The sequence below is a fragment of the Canis lupus genome, chromosome 11 (genome assembly GCF_003254725.2).
Source record: "Canis lupus dingo isolate Sandy chromosome 11, ASM325472v2, whole genome shotgun sequence".
NCBI classification, from domain to species: domain Eukaryota; kingdom Metazoa; phylum Chordata; class Mammalia; order Carnivora; family Canidae; genus Canis; species Canis lupus.
The window spans coordinates 54,048,072-54,071,420 of record NC_064253.1 but is presented as its reverse complement, the minus strand read 5'-3'; the positions used below and the strand labels follow the sequence as shown (position 1 = coordinate 54,071,420).

The 23,349-nt window shown below is 52.0% G+C and overlaps 1 protein-coding gene and 1 long non-coding RNA gene across 2 annotated transcripts; one reads left to right on the top strand and one right to left on the bottom strand.

The window, feature by feature from the left end:
- The first annotated feature begins 416 nt into the window (after positions 1 to 416).
- On the top strand, positions 417 to 17,703 carry IGFBPL1 (insulin like growth factor binding protein like 1). Its single transcript, XM_025432639.2, has 5 exons — positions 417 to 861; positions 9,553 to 9,662; positions 10,322 to 10,438; positions 12,747 to 12,905; positions 15,394 to 17,703. The coding sequence occupies exons 1-4, from the start codon at positions 417 to 419 to the stop codon at positions 12,894 to 12,896; spliced, it is 822 nt and encodes a 273-aa protein (XP_025288424.1). The 3' UTR covers positions 12,897 to 12,905; positions 15,394 to 17,703.
- LOC118350267 (uncharacterized) lies at positions 14,972 to 22,408 on the bottom strand. The gene is made up of 3 exons (XR_004803728.2): positions 22,037 to 22,408; positions 20,994 to 21,216; positions 14,972 to 15,911 (listed from the first exon to the last, which is right to left on the bottom strand). It is a non-coding gene; the product is annotated as an uncharacterized LOC118350267 (long non-coding RNA).
- Positions 22,409 to 23,349: the final 941 nt, after the last annotated feature.

Genomic DNA, 23,349 nt, shown 5'->3' with positions numbered 1-23,349 from the left:
CCATTACGCCCATTCGTAAAAACTCTGACGTGTTACACCGTATAGTCCCTTTTTAAAGACACAAAACTTGAAAACTCCTAAATGCAAACTAAAATTACGAAGCGCATCCTGTTGGGAGCGTCGACGGACCTGCAGCCCGCACGCCCGGTCCTGGCGCTCCCGCGGCGACCTCGGGCCACCTCGGGCCGCCTCGGGCGAGCTCCCGCCGCAGGGCCCGCGGGTCCAGGGGCGCGGGCCTCGGGTCGCCGCTCCGGCCGAGCCCACCCCGCCGCGCGGGTCCCGGCCCGGGAGGCCGGCGGCGGCGCCCCGCGGTGCAGGCCCGGCCAATCAGCGGCCGCGAGGCGGGCGGGGTGGCGGCGCGGCGCGCGCCGAGCGCAGCGCGAGGCAGAGGCGCGGCGGCCGTCCCGGAGCCGACCATGGCTCGCCGCCCCGCGCTCGGCCCGCTGCTGCTCCTGCTGCTGCCGCCGCTGGCCCGGGGCCTGGGGCTCCGCGCGGCCGGCCGGCTCCCCGCGTGCGGCCCGTGCCGGCCGGAGCGCTGCCCCGCGCCCGCCAGCTGCCCGGCGCCCGGGATCGCGGCGCGCGACGAGTGCGGCTGCTGCGCGCGCTGCCTGGGCGCCGAGGGCGCGCGCTGCGGAGGGCGGGCGGGCGCGCGCTGCGGCCCCGGCCTGGTGTGCGCCAGCCGCGCCGCGGGGGCGGCGCCCGAGGGCACCGGGCTCTGCGTGTGCGCGCAGCGCGGCGCCGTCTGCGGCTCCGACGGCCGCTCCTACCCCAGCATCTGCGCGCTGCGCCTGCGCGCCCGGCACGCGCCCCGCCCGCACCCCGGCCACCTGCACAAGGCGCGCGACGGCCCCTGCGAATTCGGTGAGTCCTGCGTCCGTACCGCGGTGCCGGGGCAGGGGGAGAAATAGGGACCCCAGCCCCCCCGCCCCCCCCCCCCGGAATGTGGAACAGAGGAGCCCTGCCCGCACCGTGATCGGTAGAGCCTCGGTTTTCCCTTCAGAAGCAGTGTTTCTTACCTGGCCAGGTGCTCCAGGAGACTTGGGACAGGAATCCACATCCTGCCCCCTTCCCTGCCAGGCCCATGGAGACACAAGCCCCTGCGCTGGTCAGAATTTTGGTGAGCCTGCTGTCCCTTTTGGTACTTGCCTACCGGAAGGCCTGCAGTTAGCGCAGCCTGCCTTGGATGCCTCCAGCTGACTGGGAGTGGGGGGAGGAGGTGTCCTACTGGGTGGAAGTTCCCAGAACTGGCACTGGGCCCATCTGCGCAGGGTGGGGTTGATGAATGAAGAGGGAGGGAAGGTGAAGATGCTGGAGGAGGAGGCACTCCAGACAGGGGACTTGGGAATCACTGGGCCAGAACCCCAGGGTTGGGACCCTGGTAGGAGGACCTGAGGGATCTCCCACCCAGGACAGTTAAGACCTTTGAGGACCTAAGCTCTGAAAAGATGATGGTGCCATCAGGGCCAGATCTGGATTTCGCAGGTCCAAGGCTCATATGATTTGAAGGGTAAAGGAATGGAAATGTATATTCATTGCTGGGTACCTAGAAACTTAAGGTTTATTAACATCCCAGTAAAGTCATCTATGGGTGCCGTTGTTGCCCAACTCTATATGGAATTTTTAAAACTCAAACAAAAATAGATCGAAAAACATCAGTATAGGGATGCCCAGTGAAGCACCCTGATGGCCCATTAGGTTTTGGAGAACTGCCCCCATCTACACTGCCTGGAGGGGGCAGTGGAGAGTTGGTGAGTGAGCTGGTAGCCAGGAAGTTCCAAGGAGTCTGGTTGGGGGTTCTGGCCTGGGCCTCCAGACCCAAGTCTAGACCTAAATGCCTAAATCAGTGTAATGACTTTAGCTCCAACAGGAAAGCCTTGGGGGTGGGGGTCCAACTTTTCCAGGCCCTGGGTAATTTTTAGTATTATTTCCCACCCCCTAAGCATTCCAGGTACGTGCACTCAAGTACAGGAGACCCAGAGGGTTGCTGGGGATGGGGCGGGAAGGTTCCTATCTCTGAAACACAAAAACAATGTGCTGCCCATTGAGGGGGCTGCAGCAGCCCCGGAGCACAGGAGAGTCACCGTTGGCTATTCCTGGCCGGGGCTTCCAGGAAAAAGAAGGGAGGAAAGAGCTGGCAGGTGCTTCCCGAGTTGCTGCTGGTTTCCCTGAGCGACCTTGGGCTGGTCCCTGACCCTCTCTGGGCCCCGACAGCCCGGTGGAGCCACTGTTGAGGTCCCTTCCACTTTGAACCTTTGTCTCTGCCCCGTGGCATTTAAACAGTCCTGCCTCCTTCCTTCTTCTAGCTCCCATCACTCCTTTTTACAATCTGCTTTCCTTAGCAGTTAATTCACAGGCAGTTCTCTTTGTCTCCAGACAGGCCACACTTTCACTCCACATGCTGGAGACACAAGAAATGCTGACCAAGTCCCCAGAATCTAGCTGGTGCTGATGGTCTCAGATTATATCTCCCTGGAGTGATATTCTGTTCCTAAGACAGAGCCACCCTGAAGACACATAGACCAAATCTGCTATTGTGCAGAGGAGACTAAGACCTGGGGTGGGGGTGGGGGCGCAGGGGACACAGCCAGGATGACCAGTAAAGCCTGACGGGCATCCGGGACCCCGACACCCTGTGTAGTGCTCTTTCGGGACAGGACTTGATAGTGTTAAGTCAGGCAGGTGGTGGTTGCCATGGTTACCAGAGTGCGGCCAGATGGCAGATGGAAACCCCATACCCCTAATTCACTGAAAATTACCAAATGACAAGTAAATGTGACAGCCCCTCCACTCTGATCTATGGGCTCTGAGGCCCACCCCGGGCACAGGCCCCGAGAGTAAAGATGTTCAAGGGACTAAAAGGAAGGAAAGTCAGAAACTGCTTTTAATGATCTCGTTAGTGACAGGCATCAGGCCTCCCCAGAATTTAGCTCTCCTTCCCCACCAGCAACGATGTCATCTGCCACAGACTCAGGCACTCTTGTTCCATCTCTTTTCGTCCCGAAATGTGCTTGTGGCCCCTGCCTTCGCGTCCTGGTGAAGCATGAAGGTGTGGATAGGGACCTCTTTCCCAGCCAGTGAAGGGGGCATCTCCTTGTGTGCCTCCCTAAAGCCATCCTTTATTCAGACGACACAGCAGGGGTACTTTTTAACAATGCCCCTAGGGACCCGGGTGGAAGGGAAACAGGCTGAGTCATAGTGGCAGCTGTTCTGCTTCAATATTGTTAATAAAAATCACCCCTCCTCGGCGCTCACCTATCGTTCTACAAGCGAGCACCATGAGACCCCCGTAAATATTTATCAGGTTCCGAAAGGTGCGGGAAGGGTTCTTACACATGCCTCTGTGGGGCATCTGGAAACCATTTGCAGGCTTAAATTCTGACCTTTTCCTTTTTCAGTTTCTCTGAAACTCCCCCTGAACACCTAACAATAAGAGCGATCCTTTGATTAACACATTTAAGGAAGACTCACCCTGTTGCTTAGATGAGGAATTCTTGACTGTTGAAAATCGCTCTTGCATCTCTTCTTACGCAGTTTTCAGAACACCAGTCCCTGGGCCAGATCTTACTCCTCTTTTCTTTTTTTAAGGATTTTATTTATTTATTCATGAGAGATACACAGAGAGAGAGAGAGAGGCAGAGACACAGGCAGAGGGAGAAGCAGGCTCCATGCAGGGAGCCCGATGTGGGACTCGATCCCAGGACCCCGGGATCACGACCTGAACCGAAGGCGGATGCTCAACCACTGAGCCACCCAGGTGCCCTCAGTCCTCTTTAATAGAAAGGAGAACGGAGGCACACAGAAGGGAGTTCCATGGAGCTCCTTGGCTAGCTCCTAGCTGAGGTGGGGCCTCAGCCCGGCTTTGCGGCTCTCTTCACACGGAGCCAGGCACGTCTAGCCTACTGGCCTCCTGATCAGGATGGGGCTGCAAACTGGCTACCCTTGAATCTTGAGAGTTTCTGGGTCTGGATCCACCTTCTGCTTTTCCCTCAAGGCTTGTTGCTGGCTCCTCTCTTCAGGGATAGCTTCACGAGGGGAAAATATCTGAGAGGAACCTTGAAGGACTTTTAGAAAATTCTTGGGGGGAGAGGGGGCTGGGGAGGTCCTTAGGTGGGTGCAAACCTTGGCTGCTGGGCAGGTACAGGGGAGGGGGTGTGCCTGGGGCTGGGGGTGAGGCCCAGAGAGGTTTGGGGCAGGGGCATTGCCGGCCTTGAGCACCAGGCTGAGGGATGAAGCTTCGTTCTGTACTGAGTTAGTGGTTTTGTTCCGAGCTGTAAAGTGGCATGGTGTCGTTGCTGCTGTCATTACTTTAAAAGGCTGTGTCGTTCCCTGCGTGCTCCCTGGCCATTTGCTGACACGGGGAGGGGACTGGGATCCTGTGGGCAGCAGGTTGCTAGCCAGTTCTGAATGTTAAATCAGATAGGATCAGGGTCCTGGGCCCCTGAAGCTTCACTGAGCTCTTGAGATCCTGAATCTTAGAAAATCCACCTCCGTTGACATTCCAGCTCCACTTAGAAATCGCAGCCTGAGCGAGACGCGTGTTACCAGGTAACCGGGAGAGGCTGCAAGCGCCACTTTGTGAGAGGGACAAAGACGGGGGCCTCGTGCTCAACTGCCTTTCATGCCGAGGGAGGGGGTGTGCGGCACGGGCTGCGGGGAGCCGGATTAAGCTGTTTCTCCTTCCACATCCTAACATGACTATTAGCATAAATTATCAGGGCTGTTCAATGCGTTGATGATTAAACTCTTTGGTTGTGCACTTCTTTGTACAAGCAGATGGGGTCCTGGAGGACGACTTTTGATATTCTTTCTTTCCTCGGCACCATTGACTTGAAAGGAACCTCAGAGGCTTTTGGGAAGATCTTTCATTCTAGCCATCAAGGACAGATCTAGTTGACCGTGTGGGGGGACAGATCACCACACACTAGAAAAATACTGTCGACCCCTCTCACTCGTATAGACCCACATGGTTAGTAATTCAGTCACATCCATCCTCTCCCTTTACCCCAGAGCAGACTCGAGTAGCAGTGACTGTCTTCATTTGCAGACAAGGAGGAAATGGTTGATGACTTGCCCAAGCTGCCATGGTTGGCACCGGGACCCTGGGGCATTTGAGTTTCCCTCTATGCATGCCCAGCGCTACCTCTGTGGGTGCACATGTGGGTGACTATTCTATTACCTGATGGGTGGATCTGTGCCATCCCAGCTTTTCTAGAGCTGTTGCTGGCATGGACAGAAGGAAGCAAGTATTTAGCCAGAAAGAGCTAGAGAGACAAAGCTGGCACATTCACAGACTGGGCCCACCGGGCACCATCCTTCCTCCTGAAATCCACATCACTTTCGTCAAACGCAGGTAGAAAGGAAAGCGCCGGCTCTTCCAGGAGTGTGGCAGCCCTGGCAATCTCGAGGTGAGAGGCTGTGCCCCAGGCTGGCCAGAAAGAAAGCTGTGGGCGTGGGGTCTGGAACCTCTGGGCAGGGCCCACCTAGAGGCCTGCTCTCCCGGAGGCCAGGAGGCTGTCTGGAGCAGGCTAGACGCTTCTGAGGAAGAGATTCCCCATGGGGCAGCACAGCCTGCCACGTCCAGTTGCCTTTTATGGTTTGCAAGGGTTCTTGGAGCTCTTCCTCCCAATAGCCTAGGGGGAGGGAAGGAGAGGAGAGAGGAAGGAGAGTAGACACCACAGAAGAAATTGAGACCACATCACAGCATTGCAGGTGTAGCAGAGGCAGGATTTGAACCTGGGTCTATCCTGCCTGTAGGAGTCATGATGTTAGGAGCACCCCAGCACCACACTCGAATGAGCCCTTGGCGACAGCAGGATTGGGAATGTCCTGCTAGTGTAAAAGACATATCACCCATTTAATAGTGTCTTCACAAGAGCTATTCTCTGGGGGTGATTTGGAGGGATTTCCCCCCTTCCACCACCACCACCACCATGCAGAAGAGAGTAAACAGAGCAGGCCTGGGACTTATCCTTACCTTAGAAAGGCCTCTGGTCAGGTTGACCATGGCTGGTGTCCGGGAACTTGGATTTCAGGAAGGTTCCTGCCATTTTCACACTGATGCCTAAACCGTACAAACAACCGCTTTATGCTGCACGCCTGCTCTTCTTCTGGGGCCCTGGAATTTTGGTCAAGCAGAGGGTGCCCAGGTGACCTGCCCCCAACAAAATTCCCGGGCATGGAGTCTCTAGGGAGCCTCCCTGGCAGATGGCATTTCACACGTGCTGTCACCATTCACTTTTGGGGGATTAGTTGTGTCCTGTATGATCCACCAGGAGAGGCTCTGGGAAGCTCATGCCGGGTTTTCCCTCTTGACCCTATGAGCTCCTTTTCCCTTTGCTCTTTGCTTTGTCTCCTTTCGCTGTAACAAATCATAGCCGTGTGTAAAACTGCTGAGGCCTGTAAGTCGTCCTAGCAAATCACTGAACCTGGGGATTGTCTTAGGGATCCTCAATGCATCCCTAAGGAGCTCTTTCATATTCTGGAATGGAGTCCATACAGACCACATATGTTTCACTTTAAAACTCAGTGGACAGTTGATGGGATCAGGGTGCCTGGGTTTGAGTCCCTGTTCCTCCAGGCCCTTCACCTTGCTGAGCCTTGGTTTATCTCATCTGTAGAATGGGGATAGAAGCACCTGCTTAGAAGAGTAGGTTTAAGGATGAAAGGAGTAGTGTAGAGGGAAGTGTCATCCAAGTAGAGGACAAGACTCTGTGGGGCAAAGCTCAGAACCAGAGCCCTGGGCTCAAAGTCTCACCCAACCATTTAAGCCTGGGTAGCCCTAGCTAGCTCCACAGCTGATGAAATTTCTGCAAAGATGGAATGAGTTAATCCCTGGGAGCAGACTAGAGTGCCTAGCACGCAGCAAGCTCTCTGAGTTAGATGGTGGCATTATTACCATTATTACTATGATGATGGTGGTGGCTGATTATGAGAAGCTATGATGGATAAAAATATTTTAAATTAAAAATCAGATAGGTTAATATTAAAACCAGATTCCGTGACAAAGAGCAACATGAGGGAATTTTTTGCAGTAACTGGACTCTTCTAAATCTTGGTTGTGGTGGTGGTTACACTACCATAGGCATTTGTCAAAACTCGAGAGTTGCACTTCACAAGGATTAAATGTGCTGTATGTAAATTTTAAAATAAATAAAAATGTGAACCTTACTTTATCATCAAAAGCCGGGGACTCCTTTGTCAAGGAAGTGATATTTTCTGCCACAAGATCAGTAGCAAAGACACTGTTTCCACGACAGTCTTCAAAAGAGGGAGAGGGAAAATTTGAGGCAAGAGAACGTTGAAATGTGATTTACTGGTTTATTCATTTAGGCATGAGAGAGATTGATGAAATCTCATTTAAAATTTATGACTTTACATGAATGAAAGTGAAACATGTTGATTGAGTGTCCCTTTGGAATCCATTGAGGGCTTTGGAATAAGATACGGTTCTGATTGTTCCCCCAGCGAGCTATTTGAGGAGTGTTGGGCTCCAGGGGAGGGGATGTTGGTGGGAGGGTGCGGATAAATTAGACTCTCTTTGTCATGTTGCAGATGGGGCCCCTGCTGGAGAGGAGGGGTGTTGTGGTTCTTTGTGGCAGTTTGCAGGTGGCTGAGATGCTTCTGACAATGTTAGAAGCCTAGGACCTTGGTTCAACAAGGGCACTTTGGCTGCACTCAGCGTTGTGGGTAGAGCCATGGTGCTTGGAAAGCAATCAAATGGGCACAACTGAGGAAGCGGGCTGATGAGGCTGAGGGAGGAGAAAGCAGTGGGGGAGGGGGTAGGGATGTTAGTGTCTGTATTCCACAGAGGCCCATGGGGCACCCAGGAAGCTATAGGGCTCCAGTGAAGCAGCCCTACGATCAACATGTGGGATTTACAAGCAGGTGAGTTTTAGCTCCAGGTGAAGACAAACTTTCTTACCAGCAGGGCTCTCCTAGGATGATGGAAAGGCCTGGCTCTATAGGTAGTGAGCTCTCTGTCACTGGAGGCATGCAAGTGGATGCTAAACTGAACACATCATAGATGGTTAGGCACAGGATCTTGGGGGAGTTGGGGCCCTCCGGTTTGAAACTCTGGTTCTAAGACAATTTTCCGGAGGTTTTTTTTTTTTTTTTTGGTACCAGCTTGACAAGTCTGTGTGCAGGGGCCAGACCAGTCTTATTTCTGTGCCCTTTCACTTCTGGCCCTCCCCCTCCTCCTGCGGCCTTCTTCCCTCCCCTGGCTCTCCTTTTTTATTGCAGCTGCACCCAGACAGGCGAGGGCCCCGTCCCTCTCCAGGAGAACACATGAGTCACAAGGCAAAGCCCCGGGAGCATAAACCCTGCAGTTTGTTTGCTCCTTCTTTGCCATGTGTTTCTTCATCCAGTCCTCTGTTTACCAGACCTGCTCCTGATGCCCACTTATATGTCCTGGTAACTTAAACCACTACTCTCACACTCATCCCAGGGTAAGATCAGCTCAACAGCCCTAGCAGGGAGCATTGTCCTCACTGGGCCTCTGCACTGCATCTTGTCCGAGACGCTGCTGGGCCGGATGCAGGGGTGAGTCCTGCTGCTGTCAAGGCCAGGTGAGGCCAGGGGAAGCACCTGGACTGCCTGCCGGCTGTCATCCAGCAGGTCAGAGGGGTGCAGACACCCTGGTCCTGGACTCAGACACACACCCTCCAGGTCCTGCGGGATGGGGAGCTGTCCCCTATGGACTTGGCGGGTCATGCATGCCAAGCAAAGGGGAGGCAGGCAGTGCGGGCAGGTCCGTCGAGGGCCTGGGTGCAGGGCCTGGAAGCTGAGGTGGCCGGACTTGATTCTTTTAGCGCCATTGCGAGCAGAGCACGTGGAGGGCCCTGAGAGGAGGGCAGTGTGGAGTGCCAGCTAAGTACTTCCGACTCGGATACCCCATGGCCTCGGGCCCAGCCAGCCAGCACTCCCCCCGCCTTTCCTGTAATGTTCTGGCAGCCTAGAGTGGCACTGCCTGGGTAGGGTGGTCCCGGGAGGTCGCCCCTCTCGGGGTGTCCTCAGACCCTGTGCAGGGGCTTCGGTGCCTGAGCTCTGCCCCAGGAGGCCAGGAGGCTGTGGGGAGGGGAGGCCCATGGAGTCTGGAGTCTGTGATATGCAAACGAGCGTCTGGAAGGGCCCGCAGGGGGTCTCAGCTCGGGAGTGCAGCTGTTCCCTCGGCCTAGTCTTTGAACCGCCCTCCACGTGCAAGGAGAGAAGCCCATCTGTTAGAAGGCTTGGCGTCGGTGAGGTGACAGCAGCCCCTCCGTGAGCAGATGGCAGCCGGGTCCCGGAAGGGGCCCTGGGCACGGGGGTGGCGAGCCCCAAGCTCTGGTGGCGGATTTGGAAAGTCGCCTTTCCTCTCCAGATCCCTGTGTTGCTGTTGGTAGAACAAAGGCGATGGGCGAGGAAGCACGGAGGCGGCCCTCCAGGTCTGAGGGAACCGGGATTCGCCTGCGAGCGAGCTCTTGGTGGCAGCTCCTTGCTGCCGCTCCCCTTGCGTGGGGCTGCGGGCAGGGTAAAGGTCGTGACCCCTTGTCATCCCTTGTCTTCTTCCTCCAGCTCCTGTGGTCATCATTCCACCCCGGAGTGTTCACAACGTCACCGGGGCACAGGTGTACCTGTCCTGTGAGGTGAGGGCTGTGCCCACCCCTGTCATCACGTGGAGGAAGGTATTTATGTCCAAGAATTCTGTGTGTGTGTGTGTGTGTGTGTGTGCATGTGTGTGTGTGTGTGTATGAGAGAGAGAGAGAGAGAGATCTGTGTACTTGTATGTCTGAATCTGTGGAATGGATGGTTTAAAAAAAGATACCGTACATGTCACTCTTCTACCTCCAAGTGTATATGCCTCAGAACTTTTACCCCGGAGCTCTCCCCAGAGAGGGGGAGTAGCCAGCTTTTCCTTGTGCCATTTGCTCCCTCGGCCCCTCAGCTATCCAGAAAGTTCGCCTTTTATCTAGCCTAGATGCACTGGAATGAAGTTAGAGCCTACTTCACGGGATCTGGGTTTTAGAAAGACTCTCCAAATCCTATTCCAAAACTAGATCTTCCTGCAGATCAATTTTTGAGAGACTGGCGTGGGTCATAGCATAGCTTGTGCACCCAGCTCAACAGCCCCGGAAGGGTCACGAAACTCGGAACCACTTCTGTGGGGTAACGGTGGTGTCGGCGTCGTTACTGTCCAGCAGGGGGCGCTGTCTGCACAGGCACTTAGGTTTATAAAGCCACTGACGTATTTTTACTAGGAATAAGAGGTGCTAGGATATGGCCTTTGAGTCAGACAGTAAGGATGCTTTTTCTAAACCACCCGTGGTTTTTCTGTCCTCTGCAGGTCACACAGTCTCCTGAGGGTACCCGGGTGCTGGAGGACCTGCCTGGGGACCATGTCAATATAGCTGTGCAGGTGCGAGGGGGCCCTTCTGACCACGAGGCCACAGCCTGGATTTTGGTGAGTATCTCATTTGTTTAGGATTACTGGCTATTATTGACTGGCCCTTATAAAGTACTGCTTATATTTCTATAGCACATTACACATTTCAAAGCTGTTTTTTTTTAAAGATTTTTATTCATTTATTCATGAGAGATACAGAAACATAGGCAGAGAGATAGCAGGGAGCCGGTTGTGGAACCCGATCCCAGGACCCCAGGATCATGACCTGAGCCAAAGGCAGATGTTCAACCACTGAGCCACCCAGGCGTCCCCTCAGAGCTGTTCTTATCATTTTCTCGTTGGAACTTGCGATAACTGTGAGGGAAGTTTAACCCCTGAGAACATAAGTGACCTTCAGTGGTATTCAGAATTATGGCCCCGGAAAGCTGTCCACGTCCCAGTCCCCAGAATCTGAGGATCTGTTATATGCAAGAGGGGCTTAAGGTTGCAGATGGAATTAAGGGTGTTCATGACCCAACTTTAATAAGGGAGTTATCCTGGATGATCTGGGTGGGCCCAGTATAATCACAAGAGCCCTTTAAATGCTGAAGAGGGGGATGCCTGGGCAGCTCAGTGGTTGAACGTCTGCCTTTGGCTTAGAGCGTGATCCCAGAATGCTGGGATCGAGTCCCACATCAGGCTCCCAGCATGGAGGCTGCTTCTCCCTCTGCCTATGTCTCTGCCTCTGTGTGTCTCTCATGAATAAATAAATAAAATTGTAAAAAATAATAATAATAAAAATAAATGCTGAAGAGGGAGGCAGGAGGGAAGGAGCCAGAGTGATGCCAGCATAGGGGAGATGTGAGCCACCATCTCCTGCTTCAGAGATGGAAGAGGAGAGCCATAAGCCAAGGAATGCCGGCAACCTCTAGGATGGGAAAGGCAAGAAATGGATTTTCCCCTAGAACTCCTTGGAAGAAGGCAGCTCTGGTGATACCTTCTATCCTCAAGAACTAAATATAGGAGCGCCTGGCTGGCTCAGTTGGTGGAGTGTGTGACTCTCCATCTCTTGGGGTTGCGAGCTCAAGCCTCACATTGAGCAAAGAGATTGCTTAAAAATAAAATCTTGAGGGGCGCCTGGGTTGTTCAGAGGGTTGAGCATCTGCCTTTGGCTCAGGTCACGATCCCAAGGTCCTGCTTAGCGGGGAATCTGCCTCTCCCTCTCCCCTCCCCACCGCTTATGTGTGCTCTCTCTAATAAATGAATAAAATCTTTTAAAAAAAACAAATAAATAAAATCTGTAATAAGATTTTTTTAAAAAAACAACTAAATATAATAAATTTGTGTTGTTTTAAGCCATGAAGTATGTGGTGATTAGTTACAGCAGCCACAGGAGGCTAATAACACTCGCCCAAGACCATGTGGCTGATAAAGAGGGAAGTCAGCACACTGGTGCCCCACGCCCACCCCCGCCGGGCTCTCCTGTGCCACTTGCAAGCAGTTTCGCTAAGTCACAGGAACACACTGTATTTGAAAGAGTGAGGGAGTGACGGGACAGGGATGCGTGTAGGGCTAGTCACTCTACCCTTGAGCTTCAGGTTCACAATTGTACGAGGAGGGCTTTGGACTACACACGATCCAGGGGCCCTGTGACCCAGTAGTCTGTGACTTACCTGCCAGTCTCCTGCAATATCAGGATGATGATGCCCCCCCTTCCCCCACGATAGGCGTGAGTTCAAAACGAAGTGCTGTGCGTAACACCTGCCCAGTCTGCAGAGTGACCCGTGGTGGACAGAGGTGTTTCTACCAAGAGAAAGCAAGAGAGTAGAGAGCCGGTGTGGGCCTGCTCTTCCGGGGCTCGAGGACAGGCTGCTCCCGGACAGTGTCCACCTCATTTCACTCCCATCTCTGCAAGGTTTGGTGACTCCTCCACCCGGCCCAGACACTTAGACTGCCATCGGGTCCATGGCTTTTTCAAATCAAGCACATTCCTGTTTATCACATGAAAGGGTAGAGGAAAATGTTATCCCTCGTGTTATTTTGTAAGGCTGTCTCCACTGAAAGCACTTACGAGTCATTCTTTGGTCAGTAGAGTTTTCTTTTAACTTGCAATATTTTCCTTGTGATGTATACCTATCACCTTCAATAAAAGGGCCGGGTAGCCCACAGTTAATGGTGGGAATGCAAAGGAACCATTAAAATGAGAGCCCCAAGAGAGAAGGTACAGAGAATAAAATTTAACTCTTTAGGGTTAGGGTTAGGGTTACCCAAGCCAAGAAGAGGAATAACGAGCTCTAGCTGATTTTGAAAAATCAGTGTTCAGACATATCATTAGGAACTAAATAAGCCATACGTAACTACAGAAACTTCCCTGTTTTGTTTCTAGATCAACCCACTGAGAAAGGAAGACGAGGGTGTGTACCTGTGCCATTCAGCCAACGCAGTTGGGGAGGCCCAGTCCCAGGGCACGGTGACAGTTATAGATCTGAGTAAATACAACGCGCCCCGCCTCCCAGCTCCAGACGACCGCATGTGATGGAGTAATGTACGTGGTCTAAGTCATTTCTGGTATTTATACACCTGTGTCACAAGAGATCGAGGTGGCATACAGCAACGAGGCACCTGGGTGGCTCAGGGGTTGAGCATCCGCCTTCAGCTCAGAGCGTGACCCCTGAGTCCTGGGATCAAGTTCCGCATCGGGCTCCTGCAGGGAGCCTGCTTCTCCCTCTATCTGTGTCTCTGCCTCTCTCTGTGTGTCTCTCATGAATACGCTTTTTAAAAATAATAAACTCTTCTATAAAATAAGATGTCTAATAACAAAGAGGAAAAAATATATAAATCAAGGAAACCAGAGGAATACCAAACGGAAGTAGGAACATATTGCAATTAGCAGATAGACTCTAGTTCAACACATGTACCACTCTGGGCTTCTCACACAGTGTGCAAACTCAAGAGCTGTGAACTCTGTGGGTGTCCATAGGTGAGGAAGACCAGGGTTGGGTTTTTTTTTTCCTGTTTCTGAAGCAGAAGAGAATATTTCCTTCAAGTCCTGCACAGAGAGCAGTGTGACGATGTGCCCACAGCAGAGACAGTCTGAGCGTCATTTGTCTGTCCCCAGGTTCTTGCTGGCGGGCAACTCTGCTGTCTCCAGGCTGTACCTGCTGTCCTCAAAACCGTACGTGCTCAGTAGTGCGTCCGGGAGAATCTGCATCTCCCCTGGCCCCAGGGCTCTCAGTCCTTATTGCCCCCCCCCCCCCCGGGTGAGAGCTGGGGTTGCATCTGTCTGTCCCCTGCCGACAGGTGGGCCATGAACCTAGGAAATCAGCCCCTTAATTAGCCGGCTTTTGCTGCATAACAACCCCAGAGCCCGCTGGTGCACAGCCACCAACGTGTATGTCTTGCTCACGTTCCTTGTCATGGCTGCCACTCGGCTGGCTGTGGCTCTGCGCCATGTGTCTTGTCATCCTGGCACCCAGCGGGAGGAGCAGCCCCAGCGTGGACTATGTCCATTCTTGTGGCGGAGGGAGTGTGCGAGACACTGAGCCAGGTACACAATCTCATTTAAAGATTCTGCTCAGGGCAGCCTGGGTGGCTCTGCGGTTTAGCACCGCCTCCAACCCAGGGCGCGATCCTGGAGACCCGGGATCGAGTCCCACGTCGGGCTCCCTGCAAGGAGCCTGCTTCTCCCTCTGCCTGTGTCTCTGCCTCTCTCTCTCTCTCTCTCTCTCTCTCTCTCTCTCTCTGTCTCTGTCTCTCATGAATAAATATAAAATTAAAAAATAAATAAATAAAGATTCTGCTCGGATGTGGCATATGTCACGTCTGCTTACGTCCAGCCACGCCCAGCATCGGTGGGGTAGAGGACCCTGCTCCTGTCAACAGGAGCCCCGGGGCCAGGCACGCAGGACTTTGCTGTGCTTGTCATCCATATTCTTTCATATTTAGCCACTGTCGGGTTGTACCTTCTGTGCACAGGCAGTACATCGGGTCTGCAGGGTTGCACAGAAAAGCAAAACAGTGAACGTCACTAAGATACAAGAAGTGCAGTGTTAAGGAAGCGAGGGGCGTGCACGAGTTTGAGGCGAGAGAATCGGCTTAGAACCAGGTAGAACAAAATCACAAGGGGATCCCTGGGTGGGTCAGTGGTTTAACGCCTGCCTTCGGCCCAGGGTATAATCCTGGAGACCCACGATCGAGTCCCGCATCGGGCTCCCTGCATGGAGCCTGCTTCTCCCTCTGCCCATGTCTCTGCCTCTCTCTCTCTCTTTCTCTCTGTCTCTCATAAATAAGTAAAATCTTAAAAAAAAAAAAAAGAACCCGGGAGAGCAGGGGTGAGTGGCATCAAGGAAGTGGTGGTGGATGAAGTAGTTAGAGCTGCTGGAAACGGGAGGGAAATAGAAGGTGGGAAATCGTCAAGTAGGAATTCAGGCAGGAGATGGATCTTTGTTTTCTATGGATGCCTGTTGTTATATGTTATTATGTCGCATGTCAGGACTCGTATGCATATATATGTGTGTACATCTGTGTGTGTGCCTCTCTATATATTTCATGTTTTAAATATATATACAATTTTTAATGTATATATTTTTCAAAAACACACACACACCATGGTACCAGGCTATGAATGTAGTCTATTACAGATGAGTTTTCAAAAGGGAGCTACAAAGCACCATGAAACTTTAAGACCATCGCCACGCAGTTCTTCATTTTCCCCTGCAACATGCAGTACTGGCCAGCTCTTGCTTACATACCTCCAGTAATCTGGAGCTCACTACCACTGACATCCATCTTTGGATTTTCCAGTAGTTGAAAGTTCTTCCTTGTGTTCAGCTGGATCCTGCCTCCCTGCAATGTCCACCCAGTGGTCCACGTGCACTTTTGCATGCCCCCAGTGCCCCTCTGGTCCTCACCAGCACTACCCCTTGCCAGGATGATTTAGAGTTCAGGATCATTTCCCCCACTTCCATTTACCACGTAGTTGATTATGACAAAGCAGCTTCTTTCATCTCATGCTTTTCTCTCTTTCCTTCCAGGGTCTTAGAAACATTGATGACAGGATATTGGAAAAGTCGTCATGGATCGTTTTCTTTGTGAAGATTTGGAGAAACCTGTGTTTGTAGATGACCCTTTTATATGTTTTTACAAACTAGATGCCAACTAGATTCGTATGCAGATGTAGTTTTTAGCAGGACAGGCATTGGGAAACCAGACTGCATGTGGCTTTTTTATACTTTTGAAATGAATTGCTCTGTGAGAATTCTTTTGTAACTAATCCCTCCCAGGGAAGGTCACCTGGTGGTATATTCGTAATTCTAAAGGGCTGGGACCAGGCCTGTGTCATCCATGAGTCTTTACTTCATTTGTCCGTGACTGATTAGCGTGAGTTGTAGGAGGAGGGGGTAGGGTACTGTCCTCTGCCTTTCTCTGACATGCTGTGTGGCCTGGACAGGCCCTTCCCCTCTCTGGGCCTTTTCTTCTTCACCTGGGAACCTGGTGTTTGGACTAAATGTTCCTGGGTCCCTTCGAGCCGTGTCATTCTAGTGAAATGGTCCTGTGGAAAAATACAAGAGGCAGAGTCTTAGCATTCCTTTTATGTGGCAGTCCCTCAAAAAACAGCTGCAAGGCTGTGGAGCTGGCCTCGGCGCTCCCTTTCCTGCCATTTCCCGCCTTAAAGAGATGGAGCCCTGGGTAGGACACGTTCCCTAACTCGGGAGCCCCTTGGCTGGATGTTTGGGGACCAAGATGTCCCCTTGTCAACAAGCCCAGCACTTTCTAACCAGGTGGCAGTGGCTTCTGGACATCAAATGGAGGAAACAGGGTCAGATGCTTCTTTCTCTGGGATTATAGTGTAACAAAATAATTTTACTTGGAGATGTTTTCACCTTACCTAGGAATAAGGCGGGCTGGCTTGCTTTCTTACTTTTCCTTTATTTTCTTTTCCTTTCTTTTCTTTCTTTCTTTTTTTAATGGGAAGAGTATTTAATATGTGGGTAAAAAAATAGATCCCTTAGGTGATCAAAATTTTTTTAAGTCAGGACTGGGATCTCCCTTGTGTCTAGTCCTTCAAGCTCCTGAGCGCTTCTCTGTCTGTGGTCCCTCCATCTCCAGGACGGCAGGCAGGGCCCCCGCCCCCTCTTTGCAGATGAAGGAACCAGGCTCAGAGAGGGAGGTACCGACCTAAGGACTGAAGGCCTCAGAGAAGGACCAGAACTCTGGGCACTTGGCCCTCCTGGGCCCCCTCCCCTGCCATGGTGCTGCTTCTCATAGCTACATAATGGAAGGTTCTGGGGGTTCCAGGGATTCTTAGCACCGTCCCGCTCAGCTTTTATAGCACACTCCCATGCCACTCCCGCTGGGCATTACATTCTGGAATCCTTTTTGGAATTGGAATTAAGTTTTTTGTCTTTGAGCCTGGCCATTCCATCTCTGAAACACTGGGGTGGCATCACCCTGATGTACTACATGGCAGGAGCATGGCCTGGGAATCCAGAAACATGAGGTCCATTTGGGAATTCATCCCTGGCTTGCTGCCCAACTGCAAGCAAGTCCCCTTCACCTTCTGGACCCGGGTTTCCTCATTTCAATAAGAAGGAAATGACACTAGATGGGTGGTTTGCAAACTTTAAAACATCAGAACCCCTTTCTTTGAATAAGATCAGAGCTGAAACAGATTAACTGGAAGCTGTGCGTGTCTGTTGGAGGTCGGGGCTGCAGGGGAACCCGCTCACATCCCCCCTACTCTGCACCCCCTCCTCTCTCCCCACCCCACCTTGGGGGTTTCTTATCCAAGGTCTGCAGCTAAGTCTTCTGTGATTTGAATAGTGAGAAGAATTGGTAAGGCACTTAGCGAAACTGTCAGGAGAAGTATGGATGCTTTGGCCCTGGAGAAGGTACTAGAACAATCGCACATCTGCTGATAAATGCATTCAGTGAGATCGCTTGACTCCCCTCCCATTTGCCCAGTCACAGTTGGATAGCTGGGTCTAGATGCCAAGAGCAGGGGGGCAGACGGAACGCTTGGTTGGCAGAGCTAAACATCAAAACCGCAGGAGGCTGGGTGAATGTTGTAATGATGTGCAAAATAATAGTGATCATCTAGCACTCTCTGAAATTTTCACCAAAACCAAAAAGACAGATTAACAGGATGGTTCCAACCTAATGACTTTTCAACTAGGAGAGTCCAGAGACATTCCCCCCTCCGTCCCCAAGGCCGAGAGGACTGTCGTATGGCTGTTGCCCTTCAGAAACATGATGCCCCCAGAGCCTGTGTCTTCTGCTCTGTTTTTATAAATGGTATGATGTCACATGACCCCTGCACCTGAAAATAAATGTTTTTAAGGACAGTCTTGGTGGTCTCTCTGTTCTTAGAATACTACTGTGGGTGGGAGCAGGTCCCTCAGATACGTCTCCAACGCCCCTGACACCCCTTGCCCTTTTCTTGCCCACATCAGCTTTGATCCGAATCCTCCTCTCCCCTCACACCTGGGCTCTGGTCACAGCCCCACCTGGAAGCCTTGCTCACAGTGTTTAACTAGTGCTAATTGCCTCCTGCCGACCTGATCCTTCTAACTCCCTCAGAACTTGTATCTCCCACTGGATACTCATCCTAGTATTTCAGTCACTCAGAGACCTGTGCCCTCTTTCATCTCCCACTTGCACACAGGGTGGTGTTTTCAAGAGGCCAGAAGGATGCAGACACTGGCAATATGAAGATGGGTGGCGGGACGCCTGGGTGGCTCAGTGGTTGAGCGTCTGCCTTTGGCTCAGAGAGTGATACCGGAGTCCTGGGATCGAGTCCCACATCGGGCTCCCGGCATGGAGCCTGCTTCTCCCACTGCCTAGGTCTCTGCCTCTCTCTCTGTCTCTGTGTGTGTTTCTCACGAATAAATAAATAAAATGTTGTTGTTTAAAAAAAAAAAAAAAAACGGTGGGTGGGAACTGGGCCCTCAGATGAGACTCAAGTGGGGAGGGGTGGGATGAGGTTACAGTCCTGCCAGGCAGCACAAAGTGTCTGCTTTGTGATCAGCTCAGAGGGAAGTTAGAGAAGACTTCCTGGAAGAGGAGGCATCTGAGCTGGGGATTGGAGTAGGTATGGGGAACTCTGAGCTAGGGCAAGAGCATGTGAAAGGAGCAGGGGTGGAGAAGTGAAGGGTAGCTTGTGAAGGGGAGTGTTGACCTGCGGTAGATGCCTGGAGCTGTAGTGGCAGGTGGGGGACAGTGGTTTTCAGCCACACCCCTCACTGCCATCCAAGGAGGTTGGACCTGAAGCTGCAGGAGGTGGGCAGCCTGAATCTCAGTCTCCTATTGCTAAATGAGTTATAACTGGGCTTAAGGGAGATCATTCGAAAGACAATGTTCAATCCCAAATGTACCCACTTCCCACCTTATACAAAAAGCCTGATTTTTAGTCAAAATGGATTTTTTTTCCTTCGAATTTTATGGTAAAATTAATTCTATGTCTTTAAAAAACATTGCCCTCCCTTCTCCCCCAGGGATGGATGACACAGGAAAATTTAATAAGAACGAGCAAATCAATCGACAGTGAACAGTCCCCTCTAATGAATTTCCTCGTTCCCAGCCTTTGCCAGGGTCTCCTGAACATTAAATCAGAGAATTTTTATTATGTGATATTTTAATTAATTGAGGGAGGCTAAAGTGGCCTGGCGTCTGGAGCTGAATAATGACTTTGAGACTTGGAGCCTGTCACCCAGGGCAGGACCGGAGAGCGTGGTTACCCAGCCTTGGCAGGGTGGGACTGGCCTCTGTCCTCTGGAGTGTGGACTTTATGAGTCCGGGCTACCTCTGAGTTCAGGCGCGACTGCGTCCAGAGGCTGAGGACAGTGTGCCTGGTGGCAGGGGCACAGGAACACAGAGCAGACATGCTGGGGGTCTGTGGAAGACACAGTCCAGTAGGACCAAAACATCAGACCCAGGGGCGCCAGAGTGGCTCAGTCAATTGAGCGTCTGCCTTCAGCTCAGGTCATGGTCCCAGGGTCTTGGGATCGAGCCCTGTGTCCAGTTCTCCTGAGTGGGGAGCCTGTTTGTCTCCCTCTCTCTGCCTCTCCCCCTGCTTGTGCTCTCTCTCTCTCTCTCAAATAAATAAATATCTTTAAAAAAAAATCAGACCTTTTTCATTATATGCTAACAAAAAAGAGCCATCACAGAACAACACTAAATGAAAGGTGGGCATTATGAGCCCCAAGGGGCCAGAGATGGCAGATTAAAACAGCCAGAGAAAGCATCCGGGGGAGCCAGGCCTTCAGCAGGGCTCTCAGAAATTGGGCTGACTTTAGAGGGCAAAGAAGTAAGGAGGAAGGAAGAGCAGGAGCGAGGCTGGAAGGGAGTGAGCGAATGGTCCATGAAAGGACTAAAGTCTAAAACTATGTATGTGAGGAACACCGTAATCCTCGTGCAGACCCGCCTGACGGCGCGATGTGTCAGGGCGAGCTGCCCGCTGCACGTCGTGGCCCTCTCCACGGTGCCAGCGGGTCCCTGTAACTACAGCTCCCTGCCTCCCCCAGCACCTCAGTTGGGTCAGGTCACTTTGGCCAGCGGACTGAATGGAAGCCAGGGCTTTAAACAGTAAGTGAGGGGCATCTCGGTGGCTCAGTTAAACATCCAACCCTTGATTTGGGCTCAGGCCATGATCTCAGGGTCATGAGATCGAGCCCCAAGACAGGCCCTGCCCTCCATGGGGAGTCCACTTGAGAGTCTCTCTCTCCCTCTTTGCTCTCTCTTCTTTGCTCACACACATTCTCTCTTTCTCAAAAAACTAAAATTTAAAAAAAAAAAGAAGTAGGTGGACCTCTTTCACACTTTCGTCCCCATTACCACCTGACAGGGAGGTCTCTGAGGCCCCACACAAGGGTTTTCACTTGGGTCTGTGGACCCCTAGGGATTCTATAGATGGTTTCATGGGGTCTATGAGCCCCTTGAAAGTGTGCAAAATTTTGTGTGGATGCGCATAGGTGCAGTTTTTTCTAGTAGCTTTCATTAGCTTCCCAAAGGAATATAGGACATAAAAATGGTTAAGAACCATTGTTGACGGGAGCCACCAGCTGCAAGGAACCTGTGCTTCTGAATCTCCATGTGGAAGACAAGTGCCAATTAACTAGGCACCTGCACTAGATTAGTGTAAGAAATTAACCAATTGGCCATGATTAATCATTAACCCTGATTGACCATTGGTTAATTGCTTAACCAAGATTAAGCAAGAAATAAACAGTTGTTGCTTTGACCCCCTCGACTTGGGGGCTTGTTTGTTGTGGCACTCGTGTCACACTGGGACACGTGGGAAGAGTACATGGCTGGGGGCCAGGAGACCTGTATCCAGGCCACACTCAGGCACCGCAGAGCCCTGTGGTCTAGCACTGGTTACTCGGTCCACCCCTCTGCTTAAGTGAGTGGGAAGACCAGAGGCTCTCCGAGGCCCTCATAATGTGCCTTCTTGCTTTCCTTCCAAGGTCTTCCAACTCTGGGATCAATGTACAGACCTTTGGGGCTTAGGGGCATTTAGTGGTGCTCTCAACCTACAGTGGTCTGGCTTCTGTCCCTACCCTTCCACACGAACTGCCCTTTCCAAGTCTCCAGGGACCCAGGGCTTCAGCCAGGGGACGCTTCCCAGTCCTCTTACCTGACTTCTCGGAACCACTTGACTCTGCCTATGGCTCCCTCCTTTTGCAAACTCCTGCCATCCTAGGCTTCTTGACTTCGCTCTCTCAGGTCTTCCTTCTTGGCTTCTCAGCTGCTTCTCCTTGGCATCCTTTATGGAGTTCTCATTCTCCATGCACTCTCATCAGAATGGAGCTATGTTGTCATCCCTGCAATTTGCTGTCAACAAGGCAGCTCCAGTGATCCTTTTAAAATGTGTCAGATCATGTCACTGCTCTGTTCACAACCCTCCGGTGGCTCCTTCATCATTCAGAGTAAAGGCCCCAATTGGCACAGTGACCTTCAAAGCTCCATGTGCCCCTACCCCAGACCCTCTACCTCTCTACCTCCATCTCTAGCCCTTTCTTACTCCACTCTGGCTCCTTGGCTTTGTGTTCCCAGAATCCCCAGAGGTGCTCCAGTCTCAGGCCCTTTGCACCTGCCACTTCCATACCTCTTCAGTTCTTTGTCATCTCTTCAGTAAAACCATCTCTGAGCACTTTATTGAAAACTACAGCTCCTGCCCCACCCATGTTCCATATTCTCCTTCCCAGTAGGACTTTTCTCCACAAGAACCTTATCCACCCGATGGACTAAATGTTTCACTTATCTTACTTGTGGTCAGCGTGCCCCATCAGGGAGAGTGCACAGGACTCATGTTTTGTTCCCTGCCGTGTCCCAGCACCTGGAATAGCTCACCTCTGGGGTGGAGGATCTACTGCCCATCCTCACACCAGGCTCAGGTCAGCATCACTTTGGCATTGGCCGTAGCAACCAGCTCCAGGTCGACCCCTCAACCCATCCTCCCACTGAAGCATAACCAGCTTTAAAAACCAAAATACAATCCTATCACTTTCCTTGGGAAGCCCTCCTGGCTTCCCATTACTGGACAGCCCGAGACTTCCTTGCAGGGCCTCTAGCCCCTTTACAATGCAGCATCTGCCTCCTCCCAGGTTTCTGCTTTCCTCACACCATTCCTACACCCCCCCACACACACACACACTTCCTCTCTCTCTGCTTGCTTACCTCCTTCTCCTCCAGCAGATCCCACGTCCCTCCCTCTGGGCCTGTCCCTTGGGCCGAGCCAGGTGCAGGAGAGAGTCAGGAGCCCTGAGCTGGAACCCTGGCTCCACTCACTGGCTGAACACCTCTGGGCCTCCACATTTACTTAGCAAGTGGAATGCCAATAACAAGTACCTTGAAGGTAGTTAGAAGCACTACATGAGATCATAGATATTGGAGGTGCCTTATAAATATAGTGTGGGCTTCGCATTATTCCTTTCTTTCTGTGATCTCATGGTCTCTGTGCTTCTACTTATCACAGACTTTTCTCCTCTTCTAAGAATGGCCTCCCTGCCAGGCTGTGAGCTCCTGCAGGGCAGGGACTGTTTCATTCAATTCTCTTTTTCTCTTTTCCCACAATCTGCCCAGAACCGGCACCTGAGCCTTTTTTTTTTTTTTTAAATCAATGACTAACCTGAGCAAATTGACTAACAGAGTGGCCACCAGAGGTCAACCTCACACCCAGAATAGAACCAACCCAAACTAGATTTCTTAAAAGGCCCAGGATCTGGGATCTGGGATCTGATCTAGAGAAGCCCTGGTGGATCCAGCAGAGAAGTAGGGTGTTTGCACTTGTTCAGCAGCTGCTGAACTGCTCTGGGCTCCTGAGGCTTCCTGAGGTGTGATTAGATGCTCTGTCAGTTTGGCCCCCTTTCTGGGCCCTAGTGTATGCACAGAAGAACCTGAGTCCAAACGAGCCTCGTGCTAAACCCCTCAGCTTCCACTTCCTCATCTAAAAAGAGGGTCACCCCACGGCCTCCTTTATGGGATTGTGAGGCTTCGGTGGCACGTAAAGACGACTGGCAGAGATCGTGCTGGACAGAGTAAGCACTTGGTGTAAGCTTGTGGAATAGGTGCTGGCCCAGAGTCGCATTTATGACCAGGTGCAATCGTGTACTTAATGAGACCTGGTTCAACCTCCTGCTCACACCTCCTGCAGTGACAGCAACGAAGAAGGACAGAGGGGCCTTGGGGCTCAGCTGACTAGGAATCTGACCTGACTGGTCAAGCTCAGAATTTCAGAGATGAAGTGAAGGACCTAGAAGGAACCCCCACACACTGGGACACCCTCTAACAGTTCCTCTTGGTTTGGAAGTACCAAGAAGCAGATGACGATGTTGCTTGTTAGTGGTGGGAAACCCCTGTTTCCTTCTTCCTCCCATCTTCCCAGGCTGTTGCTCACTACGCAAATGTGCCAACAGCCTCCAGAGAAAAAGATAAAAGGTGCGCTTTGGGGGACAGTCAGGGTCACCCCAGGCTTAGACAAATGGTGCAGA

What these genes read in the sequence shown, in the direction of transcription:
- IGFBPL1 (XM_025432639.2), top strand. Translation starts at nt 417, where the DNA reads ATGGCTCGCCGCCCCGCGCTCGGCCCGCTGCTGCTCCTGCTGCTGCCG. An exon ending in CTGTCATCACGTGGAGGAAG is followed by an intron (nt 9,663 to 10,321) that starts GTATTTATGTCC and finishes TGTCCTCTGCAG; the next exon opens with GTCACACAGTCTCCTGAGGG. An exon ending in AGGCCACAGCCTGGATTTTG is followed by an intron (nt 10,439 to 12,746) that starts GTGAGTATCTCA and finishes TTTTGTTTCTAG; the next exon opens with ATCAACCCACTGAGAAAGGA.